The sequence below is a fragment of the Corvus hawaiiensis genome, chromosome 6 (genome assembly GCF_020740725.1).
Source record: "Corvus hawaiiensis isolate bCorHaw1 chromosome 6, bCorHaw1.pri.cur, whole genome shotgun sequence".
In the NCBI taxonomy this organism is placed as follows: Eukaryota; Metazoa; Chordata; class Aves; order Passeriformes; family Corvidae; genus Corvus; species Corvus hawaiiensis.
In genome coordinates this window covers 5,248,944-5,262,239 of record NC_063218.1, presented here as the reverse complement: position 1 = coordinate 5,262,239, position 13,296 = coordinate 5,248,944, and the positions used below count along the sequence as shown (strand labels likewise).

General features: G+C 48.4%; 1 protein-coding gene across 1 annotated transcript in view; it reads left to right on the top strand.

Moving 5' to 3' along the window:
- The window catches only part of RTN1 (reticulon 1), a 117,956-nt gene that overhangs the window by 65,997 nt on the left and 38,663 nt on the right, over nt 1–13,296 (top strand). Inside the window, exons 2-3 of the mRNA XM_048306232.1 lie at nt 746–1,483; nt 5,175–5,957. Of these exons, the coding sequence (XP_048162189.1) occupies nt 746–1,483; nt 5,175–5,957 (1,521 nt within the window). The remainder of the gene's footprint in view (nt 1–745; nt 1,484–5,174; nt 5,958–13,296) is intronic.

Sequence of the window (13,296 nt, the reverse complement as noted above, 5' to 3'; positions counted from 1 at the left end):
AGAGAGTGGCCGCTGTTTCTAATTTAATTAGCGTCATCCCCAGGAACTGAGAGCGTGGCAGAGGGAATCAGAGGCAGCATATGAAAATGATGCATGGGTTTAACCACCTTCATGCCGGCGTGATTTCTAGATGATGCACACGGGCTTACAGCTTTCTGAATGTGTGGAAATCACTGCATGAGGATGTTTAGTTTCTGCCGTGGTGTTTCACAAATTTAGAGTGGCTACTCTTAAGAGAAAATGTGATCTAAATCTGCCTGGCAACTTTCCCTCTCAATTTCTGTCCAGGAGAATTTTTTACTTAATGAAAATTTCCTTTGTATGAAACTTCTCTAATTCTATGTATTTAAAAAAAAAATTGGTTTTGTATTGGACATTAGATTTCTTTTAAGGATATTGGATGCTGAGCCCCTGGGTTGTATTGTGAGGGATGTTGTGAAGTTGCAATCACAGGAAGTTTTTGTTCACAGACTGGGCAAACATTGGCCAGGAGCGCTTAGTTGCTATCAGGATCCTTATAACTACTTAAAGATAGAAGAGCAGCTGGAAGCCTTGTGTGACAGATGTGCCACTTTGATGCCCAAAGGTATAGAAAGAGACAGCCTCCAAGAGCTTGCGAGTAAGGTCAAGTCTGGTTCACAAACCAAATCTAAAATCAGCAGGGAGTGAGTGTGGCTTTGCAGAAAGCTTGATGCATACAGCTATTTGTCTCTTACTGTGCCTCGTTTTTCTGTGTTTGCTTCAGGTGTCACAGGCTCATCACATCTCTTTGACTACGGCTCCACTGCCAACGGAGGAGACAACTCCTTCTACACCTCTCTGATCTCCGATGTCCACTACACCACCCCACGGGACTCCACCTATTTCACGGGCATCTATCAGCAGGAAAATACCCCTATTTCCTGTTCAGGCAGCACGGAGGGGTTTAACACTCTGGGGCATCCTGTTCAAGATGTGACTGGGTTTGAGTCCCGTGGCTTGTTTAGCTCAGACTCGGGAATAGAGATGACTCCTGCAGAGTCTGCTGAAGTTGACAAAACCTTAGCAGATCCCATGAAAGTAGAAGCTTATAAATACATGGACATAAGTAGATCAGAAGAAATAAAGTACCAAGGAAAACATGACTCTGATTCAGAAGACAAGAGCCCAGGCCTTAGTGATAAGTACCGGGGAACACCTGCAGGGTCCAGCCACGCCGCTGAACCTCCACGGACGCCTTCCGAGAGCACGAAGGCAGCCAAGGAGCAAGACCTGCCGGAAGACAGAAAGTTTGGGGGTCAGCACAGTCCCTCTGTGGCTACAACCCCTGTCAAGATCACACTCACTGAGACAGAAAGCACCAAGGAAGCTGCCAGCAAAGAGTCGAGCCCGACTCAGCCAGACACTGGCCTGAAGCCGAGCCATGAGGTGGTGCCAATGGTGACGGTGTCGGAGCCGGAGGATGACAGCCCAGGGTCTGTCACACCACCCTCCTCTGGCACAGGTAATTCTGGTGTTGGTGCAGGGCACTGGGGGTTTTGCTATTCAGAAAGTGGCTGCAATTGTAGCCCTGCACATTGGAGAATTACCATGGAATTTTGGGGTGAGTGTAACGGGGTGTGAGAGGACATTGGCAAGTCTCCACGGCTGGAGGTGTTTGTGCTCTGCTCTGGCACCAGTTTGTGTAGCCAAAGTGAAGGGGGATGCAAACTGTGCTCCCCATCACAGCACACTGCTCAGGATGGGCTGCCCTTGCTGTATGGAAAGGGATCCAGGCCTGCTGAGACAGTCCTCAGGGATCTCTCCTCGAGGGGAAGCACTGTGCCTGTGGGCATCACTGGGGGTATCTTCATCTAGGCCATGGTTTGAGCTGGATCCTGGTGGTTTGGAGGTTTCTTGGTCACCTTGGCTGTCCAGATTCCCCAAGGGAAATGAGGTGTGTGAGATCAGGGCAATGCAAGTGACTGGGTTCATATTTTAAAAATTTTAATGGTTGGCTTAACACCTCTTTGTTCCGGTAGAAATAAGATTAAATTGTTAAAAATCAGTGCTGTTTTCATGTGAAAGTGCCGCTTTTATAAAGTGCTGAGGAGGGAAATGCCGTCACCTCACTTGCAAAGGGCCCTGGAGGGACAAAGGGCCAGTCTCTTTAAAAGACTCCTGATTTCTATCGGAGGGCACCAAAATCCCGTGGTTATACATTTTCTTATTGTCTGATTACTGCAGTAGTGCATAATGTCTATTCCTCATTTTCCCTATCTTACACTGCTAAAATATGAAAGTAGCAAAGTGCTTTAAAAAGGAATAAAGTTCTGTGACAAGAAACAGAATTTTTAGTCTGAAAATTAAATTTCAATGTCCTGGATCAAAACCCTTTAACAATGAACATTTGACAATGAACATCCCCAAGCTGAAATTACTGCTTTAAAGTCATTTAGAAGTATTTAAGAAAAAAAAAGATGGAATTTCCTTAAAATGGCAGTCTGGCACCTACACTAATACCTCCTCCCCTTAGAGAAATATTTGGTTCCTACAGAAAAGTGAGGGAGTATTTGTACACTTCCACACAGAAAAAGGAGATTGAGTCCACCACAGCTGTGAATTTATTCTGCCTGCATCAGCCAGAAACTTTAGATAATGAATAGACTTTAGAGCCACATATTTCTTCTTTTGTTTGAGTGAAATCACACACTACTCCTGAGACATGCCACTGTTCATCGATTTACACTTTTTGCTACAAGGTAATTAAGGACTTCAGGCACTGTTACTTACTCAGTCCTGGTGACTGTTCAAGGCTGCCTTGGGGACACTCAGTATCTGTATCCCATCAAAACTCCTTATCCATCGTGTTAAGGAGAGAAGGTGGCATCTTCTTCTAGAGGCTGGCTCCCAAGGGATGTTTCCTCTGGATTTTCCCCCCTTTCCCGCAGCTGGGGATGTTCCATGCCCAGACCCTGCATTCATCCGCTAAGAAGAAATTTAAAACCTGCCCTTGCTATTCCCACCCAGTGACCCAGCAAAGTCGTGGCTCCTAGGTGCCCCTCAAGCATTCTGGCAAAGCCGCCAGTCACCCCCTGCTTGGATCAAGACTTTTGAAAACGTTTTGCTTTTAATTTCTGGCCCTCATCTTTCTGGGGAAGGAAGACATGGTCTGTCTCTGTGCTGCGCTGGCGCTGAAAGGCCATGGGTATTATCTACTTCCCAGTGCCAGCAGTAAATGTGACACCCTGCTGCTGGCCACAAAGGACTGTTTTATTCACAAGGTGAGTGCCAGGGCTGAGAGTTACACACTGCCAGCACAGGGAGGAGCAGGGTGAAGCCCAGGGACGGCGCGTTGCTGCGCTACAAGGGCTGGAAGTCACAGGCCTGTTTGGACTCATGCCAGATTCAGTCATGGCTCAGGGAGAAAATGCTCTCATGGGGTGATGCAGTAGAGCAGTGTGGTTCACTCAGCTTCCTGCAGCCAGAGGAGAAGGATGCACAAACTCCCAATGCACCAGAAACTTCCCAGCATCCAGACAGGAGTGCTTTGTAACAGCGCCAGCACCTTAATCCTGTCTGCAGCCACAATCCGGGGTGCAGAAGGATTTTCTTGTGTGAAAGGGATGTGTTACAAGAGCTGTTTTGTCAGAGGAGCTGCAGATGTACCAGCAAAACACACTCAATATCACTGATGATGTGTATTGGCATGTGCAGAAACCAGAATTGCTTGGAGGGGTGGTTTTTCTTGCCCATCTCCCAACAGGGTGTGATGGCACAGGTGTGCTATTGTTGAAACATCCCCCTTTACCTGAATCATCTTGAGGAGGGTACATGATCAGGAAGAAATCATCTGGGCTGCTGCCATGAGAAATTAAATCAGGAAATACCCAGAAATAGTAGTTACCATAGAATATTCTGAGTTGGAAGGGAACCTCAAGGATCATCAAGTTCAGCTCCTGGCCCTGCACAGGACACCCCAGGAATCCCACCGTGTGCCTGAGAGTGTTGTCCAAAAGCTGCTTGAACTCTGGCACTCTTGGTGCTGTTTCATCCCAGGTCCCATCTGATACAGTCTCTTCCCCACCCTCTGTTGCAAAGGAGCTTCCAGGTGTGGCCAGCACAGCTGGGTGGACTCAGGGGCTGATGCCAGGGGCTACAAAGTCAGGCTGGGCAGGTCACCTCGGGGCACCATCTGGAACCACAGGGCTGGAAACCCTCCTCCCCTTGGCTGTGGTACCCAACCTTGTGGATGCAGGCACTGGCCTGTCATGGACCTCTTCACCAGCATCTGCAGGGGAAAACTTGGGGATTTATTCTCCTGGTGGCTTTCTTGACTCCTCACAACCTGCAGTGCCACTTAGTGACCCCATCACATCAATAATGACTTCAAATTAGGGAATGAACGCTCAGGATTGCAGAGGACAAATTTACATGTGTGCCTGATGGTTGTTTCAATGTGACTGGGGAATTGCAGTCAGAAAATGCAGACTAGGTTGTTGATTTTCTTGTTTTGTTTTGTTTCCAATTTTGGGTGACAAGCCAGTCATTATTTTGGTTAATTTGGTTCATGATGATATTAAGAATTACAGTAGAAAAAATTGGTTTCATTCTTGGACCCCACTGAGCTAAAAGCAAGCTGAGAGTTCACCACCCACACCCTGAAAGAAAAAAACCAACCCCCCAAATTAATAAAAAAACCTAACTAGTCAACTAAAAAAAAAAATTGAGAGAATTTCTGATCTTAAACTTTGCACACCTGAAAGTTTGGCAAAACTACAGGTAGCTACACATGGGTTGTTAGGATCAGCTTAACCCACCAGCCCTGTGTGTATTTGTCCCCAGAACAGACGAATCTCTATTGGTGACAGTCACATGCTGTCATGTGTGTCCTGAGCCCATGTTCCTCTTGACTGGTGATTTTCCTGGTGAAAAGCATGTCATTGAGCCACTGGTCAAGCAGTGACCAGCATTGCCTTGTACCTCAGCTTTTTCCTCAGTAAATGATGCTTCTTTTATAAGGCGTGGGAAATGCTGCATAAGGTCAAGCTGTTACTTTCATTAGTCACCCCGACAGGGAGACTTTGTGCCTGTGCCCCCAGCCCTGCTAGAGGGATACGTGCTGTTGTGAAATCTACTCCGTTTGTTCCCTAAGCAGCCAGAAAATAAGACTCTTAATATTTTTCTTTTTCTTTTTTTTTCTTCCCATGTGGCAGAACCGTCGGGCTCAGAGTCGCAGGGCAAAGGCAGCCTGTCGGAGGACGAACTCATCAGTGCCATCAAGGAAGCAAAGAGCTTTTCCTTCGAGCCCTCGGAGGCGCAGCGGCCGCCAGCCCCCGCCGCGGAGCAGAGGGAGCAGCGGGCCAAGCCCGGCCGCCCTCCCGCCTCCTCGCACGCCGATAACGAAGCCAGCAGCGCCGAGTCCGGCGACTCGGAGATCGAGCTGGTCTCAGAGGACCCCCTGGCTGCCGAGGAGGTGCTGCACTCCAACTACATGACCTTCAGCCACATCGGGGGCCCCCCTCCGTCGCCCGCCTCCCCCTCCATCCAGTACAGCATCCTGCGGGAGGAGCGGGAGGCGGAGCTCGACAGCGAGCTCATCATCGAGTCCTGCGATGCCTCTTCGGCCTCTGAGGAGAGCCCAAAGAGGGAGCAGGACTCCCCTCTGATGAAGCCCAAGGTCATGGACATTATCAAGGAGGAGAACAACTCGCGTACTGACGCCTCAGACTACGAGGCCAGTAAAATGACAGAGAGCAGGATGAACAGGGAAAACCTGGCAGAGTCCTCGTCCTACCTGAAAAGCTCCTTTGTTGCACCAAAAGTAGCTGCTGAGCCCCCGACCTCTGCCGTCAGCACCGAGGAGCTGAAGGAAAGAGTAATCCTGAAGAAACCCATTGAAGAAACTGTTGTTAACCAAAGTAAAGTGTCTTCCAAGGACTTTGGCAAAAAAAGTCCATTGGCTTCGTTCCTACTGCCGTTTTTAAATAAGCAGAAAGGTAAATGCAGATGTTATGTTGGTTTTCACAGTGCTGCTGAGAGGAGGGGGAGGGAGAAGCGCCTGTTCCTTGCGGGGGAGGTGTTTGTAGTGCGGAGCAGGGGGAGCTGCTGGCACAGGATACCCTCAGGTGGGAGTTGGGCGTGCCTGTGACCATGCACACATCATCACTGACCTGCCCATCCTCTTAGGGAAAAAAAAAAATACCAGCAACAGTAATTTTTAGGCTTAAACATAAATATGGGATGGTGCAGTAACCCCAGTATCGTAAAGGCTGATTTGTACATCAGGCATCTGGAGGACAAAGAGGAACAAATGGTCATCTTTCCTTTGAAATACTACTTGCCTTGTCCCAGGGAAGGGGTGCAATCAGGGATGTGGTCCTGCACCTCTCAGAAGTGTGGGGGTAAACATTTTCAGGATGCATTTATGAAAAAAAAGAGAAAGATTTGGCAGAGAGGAGTTGGGTTTGGTGAGTCTGGGCATTTCTGGAAGTGTTCAAGGCCAGGATGGATGGGGCTTTGAACAACCTGGTCCAGTGGAAAGTGTCCCTGTCTGTGGATGTGGGGTTGGAACTGAATAATATTTAAGGTCACCTCCAACTCAAACCATTCAGTGAATCTACAATGCTGGAGTTGGTGCAGTTCAAACAAACCTTTTTCATGGCAGCTGACACTCTCCATCCTTAATAATGAGGATGCTTCCAGTGCAGGGAAGTGGGCGGCTCATCCCAGCTCTGCAGGACTTAGGGGGAACATCCTGTGTGCTCCTCTGAGATCCCCCTCCTGAATCCAGTGGTGTGAAAGGGGAGGGCAGGACACTTCCAGGTGAGCTAGAGGTTTCTCCCTGTAGAATCCCTTGAAAGCCATTGCAGAGCCAGCCAGGTCCAGGCTTGCTGTGCCAGGCACTGTGGTCTAACAGGACCCACCAAACCTCTAGAGACACCACCAGGTTTTAGTCTGAGCTGAATCCTGAGGACCAAGGGGCAGCACGTGGTCGCTGCACCGCTGACACTGCCGGGGTCCCCGCAGCCTGTAATGAGCTTGGTTCACAAACCACACGAGAGAAAAAGGCACCTTATTCTTTGCAAGATGTCAGCTTTAAGTAGCACTTTTTGTGCCCTGGCTTTGTAGGCTGGTGTGGGAGGAAGGGACACCGGGACTGCCCCACACCTGCCCTGCCTCCCCTCTGCCGTCCCCCTGGCTGGGCTGGAGGGCAGTGACTGCCCTTGTCTCTTAGGAGATGTGTTGTTTTTGCAACACAGAGAGCTGCTGCTTCCTTGCAAACAGCTGGATAGAGATTGTGGGAGGGGAAGAATCCCCCCCACACTGCTTAATGAGCATCTTTTTCCTCTGTCCACGTTTGTGCAGGCGTGTCCCACATGATGCCCCGGAGATGGGGCGGGCGTGTGTGAGTGGCACACTTAAAACCCATTTCCTGCGTGCTGGGAACCCAAGCGTGCAAGTCTGGGCAGGAAACAGCCTGAACTTGCATGATGTGCTGAGGGCTGCAAGATCTGCAGCACAAACAAAATATGTTAATACTGATTCTGAGGGTAATGAACTAATGACATTAATAGTCTGAATAAGAAACATGATTATTGCTTGTAAGGGTGTTTTCCTGCCAGACTCTCAGAGCTCTCAATGTCATGCTGTGCATCTCATCTCCCTCACAAATAGTCTAAGCTCAAACCATTGCTTTCCCACCTACCAAATGCCCATTTTTCAGGACTAGACAAGCCTCTGCCCGAACCCTACAAGTGTAGGGCTGATTAAATTAACTTTAAATACTGCTCCTTCAGTCTAGCATCGGGTCTCTGCAATCCCAGTGTGTGTGTATTGTTCTGGACAGAACATGAAAAATTTGGTCTTGGATTTGGGAAAGTAGTTGGGGACTGTGATTTGGACAGCTAGTGGCCTATCCCTCAATTCTGAGATTTCAGGATCTGTTACAATTTTTAGTACCCCTCAATCATATTCAGGTTTTTTTGCCTAAGTTTCATGACTCTCTTTATTTCTGTCATTGCTTAAAGTGATGCTAACATAGACTTGTTCTCATATGGTGGTCAAAGAAAATCCCTGTGTGCATGAGCAGACTTTGTCCCTGTGTCCATGTTTTCTATCTTTATTCCCCTAGGACAGTAGAGGCAGGAACTTTTCCTTACAAGATAGCTAATTACTTCTTAGTGGTGCACAGAGGACTATTTCAGTATGTGCTTTTTTGCCCTCAAGACACCCTGGTCCTGGTCCTAAGGCAAGGAAAACAAAAACATAGAGCCTCTTGAGAGTATTGTTGCTAAAAGTTGTGTATCTTTTTTCAAAGCTGATTTCTAGATATGGGGAGGTGGGCTCAAGATAAGAAAGTTTGGGTGATGGCAGGGTTCAGTTTACACTGCCTCCCAGTCACAGGTATTTGCTGTTTGGGTTGCTATGTCTGGGCAATATTTAAATTTTTATGTTAAAGGTGGTGGATGGGGGCTCTCCTTCTCTCCTGGGAAAGGAGAGCTGGTCCCACACTCATAGAATCCACATGTAACCCACAAGAAATCCACATGAAAGACAGCACTTTATCAGTTATCAGAGGTGAACTGAGGGATGTGTTAAATGGCTTGGTGGAACCAGAGCATCCCCATGGGTCCTCCCAAGATACATTGTCTGGCAGGGAAATGATGTGGCAGAGCACATCCACTGGGACAGGGACTGCTTTCATGGCATCAGCTTGAGGTCTTGGCAGAGTTTTACATCACAGCATCGCATTGGTACCATGTGCCAACTCAGAGGCACCTGGCAGGCCTTTGGTATGGGCCACACTCAGCCAAAGTGACGAGAACAGGGGCAGAAGTGGCAGTGACACACAAGAGAGGTGCAGCAGAGTGATGTCACCCAAAGCTGGAACAGTGTCACCATTCATTAATTAAGGGAATTATCTTAGTTATAGCTATCTAGCATTAAGAGAATACTAACAAGATGCAACTATGTACTTATGAAAGGCAGAAATCAGAAAAGCATTGGTCATTTCCTGTTACTTGTTACACAAGATCAAATGAAGCTGTTCAACACACCTGGCTGTGTTTTTGACACCCCGCTGTAGATCTTTCTGTGGCCCTTGGCCAGCTCACAGCCAGGTATATGTAATTTAAAAACAGTCACCCATGAGTTTCACATGTAAGCCTTAATTATTGCACAGTGCAGTACTGTAGTCCTACCAGGTGTTTTTTCACCCCCATCCATAGCATTAAATGTATTTTGCATGGCTCATCAGAAGAGTTTGCTCTGAGCTGGCAAGCCAAAATTTATTTGGAGTGCAGGAAAGACATGGAAAGGCTGTGTAAAAGGAAAAGCCCAGCGTTCAACCCGACCCCGGGAACAGTCTTGCTGGTGGTGTTGCTGCCAGCCTGTGGCTTCTGGACCTCTCTGGTGTGTCTGCTGGCCGTGCTGAAACCACGGCCACCCCCTGAATGACAAGGTGGAGCACGGCAAGTGCATGTGTGGTTTGCACAGTGGTCTCTGCTTAACGTCTATTGCCATCCAGTGGCAAGAACAAAAACGGGCCGTGACTTCCTACCTCCATTTTACTGGATCTGTCAGGATTTGATGGAGTGGAGCTATTCCCACGCCGTTAATCACCAAGCAGCCTCTCCTCCTGCTTTTCCTCATGGTCGGAACGATGGTTTGCTTGATGCACCCCAGGCTTGGCTTTGGCCGGAGCTGAGCAGAGCTACCTGTGTTAGTGCTGCCAACTCCTCCTGTGGAGCACAGAGGGGAAGGCAGAGCTGCAGCCAAGCACCTGCTGTTTGGCTGTTGCTGCCCTCACATCACTGCTGGCATCTCCTCCCAGGGGTGGGTACAGCCCTTATGCAACAGGGCTTGGAGCATATCTGGCTGTGGCACTGCAGGAGGGGACGGTGCCAGCTCCGTTTCTTCTTTCTTTTTATTCTTTTTGCAAAATTATTTTGTGCTGGACTTGCACGTGGCTTGGGCATACAGAAAATTTCAGAAAATACCTGCTGTCCTGGAAACATAAATCTCTGGCCCGGGGCATTTTGCAAGAAGCCCAGAAGAAGCCTGGATCAAGGCAAGCTGAGAAGGAGTTCTTTGGCTGGGTCTTCTCTTGTGGTGCCTGTCAGTCACTCTCTGCCAGGGTAGCCTAGCTTACCTTGTGCTGGTGTCCCACAGCCTGAGGACCTGGTCCTGGGAGGAGATCTCCCTTACGCTGGAGCTTCATGTCTCTCCCCAGCCCCTCCTTCAGTGACAGTGTTAGGAGATTCCTTCTTCTTGATCCATTTAATGAAATACGCAGCAGCTTGTTACCTTTCAGATCAGATGCCTGATCTCAGGATATAAAAAAAAAAGGGATGTGGACATTCATAGTAATGTTTATTTTAATTTGGTTTTTGCTTTATGGCAGAATTTCACTTAGGAAAAGGAAAGCCCAGGCCTGGGGCTGTGGGGTTGGCTGTCACTCACAGGTTTGATGACACAACTGGCAGGACCCAGGCTCCAGGCAGGATCCTGCTGGAAACACAGTCAAATCAAATAATAATTTCAAGTGCATTATTCTCAAGCTGTCCTGTGCCAACCTGCCATGAAGCATCTTGATTTTGATGCCTTATGAAAGGCTTTCACAGGACTACTCTGGTCAGTCCCCTACCAATGTGTGTCCTTACCATACACCCTTGGTGGCTGCTGTGGCTCTGAGCACCCATGAGGGACACCAAAGTTCAGGGCCACCTGTCTCTGTGTGATGTCCTGGTGTCTCTTGGGTAGTGTCACAAGCTGCAGTCAGGATCACTTCTGGTTTTGGGGTGACAGTGGCAAATGGCCTGGGTTGAAGAAGATGTTTTCCCTCCTTCCTGGTGCCTCTTGTGCTGTCCCATGGTGTCCAGGGATATCCCACAATGGACAAGCACCAAGCAGTGTAGGCTTTTCCCCCATTTGGTGTCACAGACAAACTGATTTTACACAGTTTCTCAAGGAAATGGTTTTCCAGAAGAGATCTCAGAAAGACTTGAAGTTGTTGGGAATGCTTTTTTGTTCAGCTAAACATCGTCTGCATGGAGTTAGCACATCCGTGCTGTTGGAGGAGCTGCTAGTGAGGCATTTTTCCGTGGGAAGGGGATGTTTGGTTGGGTGCTTTAGCAATCTGAGGTTCGTTTCTCATCTGCATGCTCTCACCAGGCTGGCTCTGCAATCAGCAGGAAGCCAGGCCAAGGCTTAAGCATACGGTAATGTTAGTTTAATATTTTAGTGCCATCTGCTGTAAGTGCCTCCACACTCTGGCCCATCTGTTTTCTGTGCTTCAGTTTGCTTTTTATGGGGCTCCAGTAGCTTTGCATCCTTTGGAAAGCCCATGCTTGGAAAAGGTGTAGGGGAGAGGGATGTCCTGCCTGGGGGTGGAGTGTCTGCACCTTGTGATGCTGTAGGACGAGTGGGATAAAACCTGTCCAGAGAAGTAAACATGTGAACCTAGTCCTGGCCTTGCCATGAAATCTTGGAGTAGCTTGGAGAACCTCTGTGGACTTTCCTCCCAAGTGGAACGATTCCGGTGGGAAGGGGCCTGTGGAGGCCACTGGTCCAACCTGTTGATCTCAAAGCAGTTTGATCAGGTGGCTCTGCCTATCCATCCTCTCAGCAAAAGCAGAGGTTTGGGGGCAGCTGAGAGTTGGAGCCTGCAAGTCTGGGTCAGTCTGGTGCTGACACCACGGCACCATTGCCAGGGGGCAGAGCAGGGTGAAGGAGAGATGCCACTCAATGCAGCTCAGACAGAGCGGGCTGGCAGGAGCTCCACAAGGTCCCAAGAGCCCATCTCCTGGCCCACAGCCACGATTCCTGGTAGAGCACTCTCGACAGATGCTTGTGACTCATTTGGAAAGGCCTCTGTTGGCAGATCCTCTGCCAGTTCCCAGGTGTCTCTCAAAAACTGTTGCCACTCTTCCATCCTTTACTTTAGGCTAAGCAATTCTGGTTTCTTAATTTTTTTTTTCCCTCTGTGGTTATGTTTTTGAGCTTCCTGAACTGTCTTGTTCCCTCTGTTCTTTCCTACCATTGGGCCCCTGACATCATCTCTAGCCATTATGATTTGAGGAGTTTCCCCATCCCAGCACTGACTCTTCCTCTGCCCATGGAGGTGGAGAGGGAACTTCACAGCTACACTGTTGAGCTTTTGATGGGATACCCTTCCTTTTCGGACGAGGGTGAAAGAGCAGAGGAGGCTGCTGTCCTGCTAAAATTCTTTATTTCATAGTTTCATAGTTTCCTGAAGGCAGAGTTTGAAGGGGTTATGTGATAAGGCCAAGCAGTAGCAGCAGCAGGCAAACAGCGAGCAGAAAACAGCTTCTTCTTCTTCTTCCCTAAACTTACAGAAGTGTGGATTATATTTGTTAATTGACCCATAAAATTAACACACGGTTCTAGTTTTTCTTTTCTTAACCCATCCTGGTCTAATTCTTACAGTCGTAACAAGTATTACATAGGTATTACATAGATTTGTGTGTACAGTTTCTATCAGCTCTTATTGTTTATATGAACACTCTATCTAAAAAATGTGAACAGTATAGTTCCATCTATGTTTTGTCTAAAGTATTCTGTGAAAAGGTAACACTGCTGCAGTAAGAACTGTGTTTAAGATTTCTTTGCTGCAGCTTTTCAATGTTTAAGGCACTTAGCATATATTTCTACTAAAAGTTAAAAATCTATATTTTCATTTCACTTTGGTGTGACTTCATGTATCTCAGCTTATCCAAAGGTTTTAATTCAACCCCTGTGCTTTGGCTTTCCTCTGGGCCTGGGTCCAGAGGAGCTTTCACTCCAACACTACACGTTTCCGCCTTTGCTGCAGGCTATGCTCCACGTCCCCACTTCTGGCCATTTCATGCAGTTCAGCTGCTGCCACCTGACAGCTTGTTACACCCATCAAGCTGTGATAACTCAGCCAGAGCTGAGCTGGAGAAAGCTGGAGATGTGCAGGTCATGGTGGTGGAAATGAGCAGTGTGTACCCAGCGGGTCTGTGCTGTACAGGATTTCTCCTTCACTCCTTTTTCAGGAAGCAAGGAGGGAGTTTGGCCCCTTCTGGCCTCAGGGGGGGTTGCAGTGTTGCTTATCCCCTCTGCAGAGGGGACAAGGAGAGCTGATACACAGTGGTGCTGACTCTGCAGCCCTTCCTGGAGTCCTGGTTTGGTGGGAGCATAGCAGGGTCTCCTCAGTGAGGAGCAGTCACTTAGAGGAGATGCCTGAACCCTGGAAAGGATCAGAACAGAGCAAAGACAGGGGATTTTTTTTTCCCCCAGAGTGGGGGAGTGGGCAGTGGCTGGGATCAGTGGTGATTACTGCAATAATCCCTC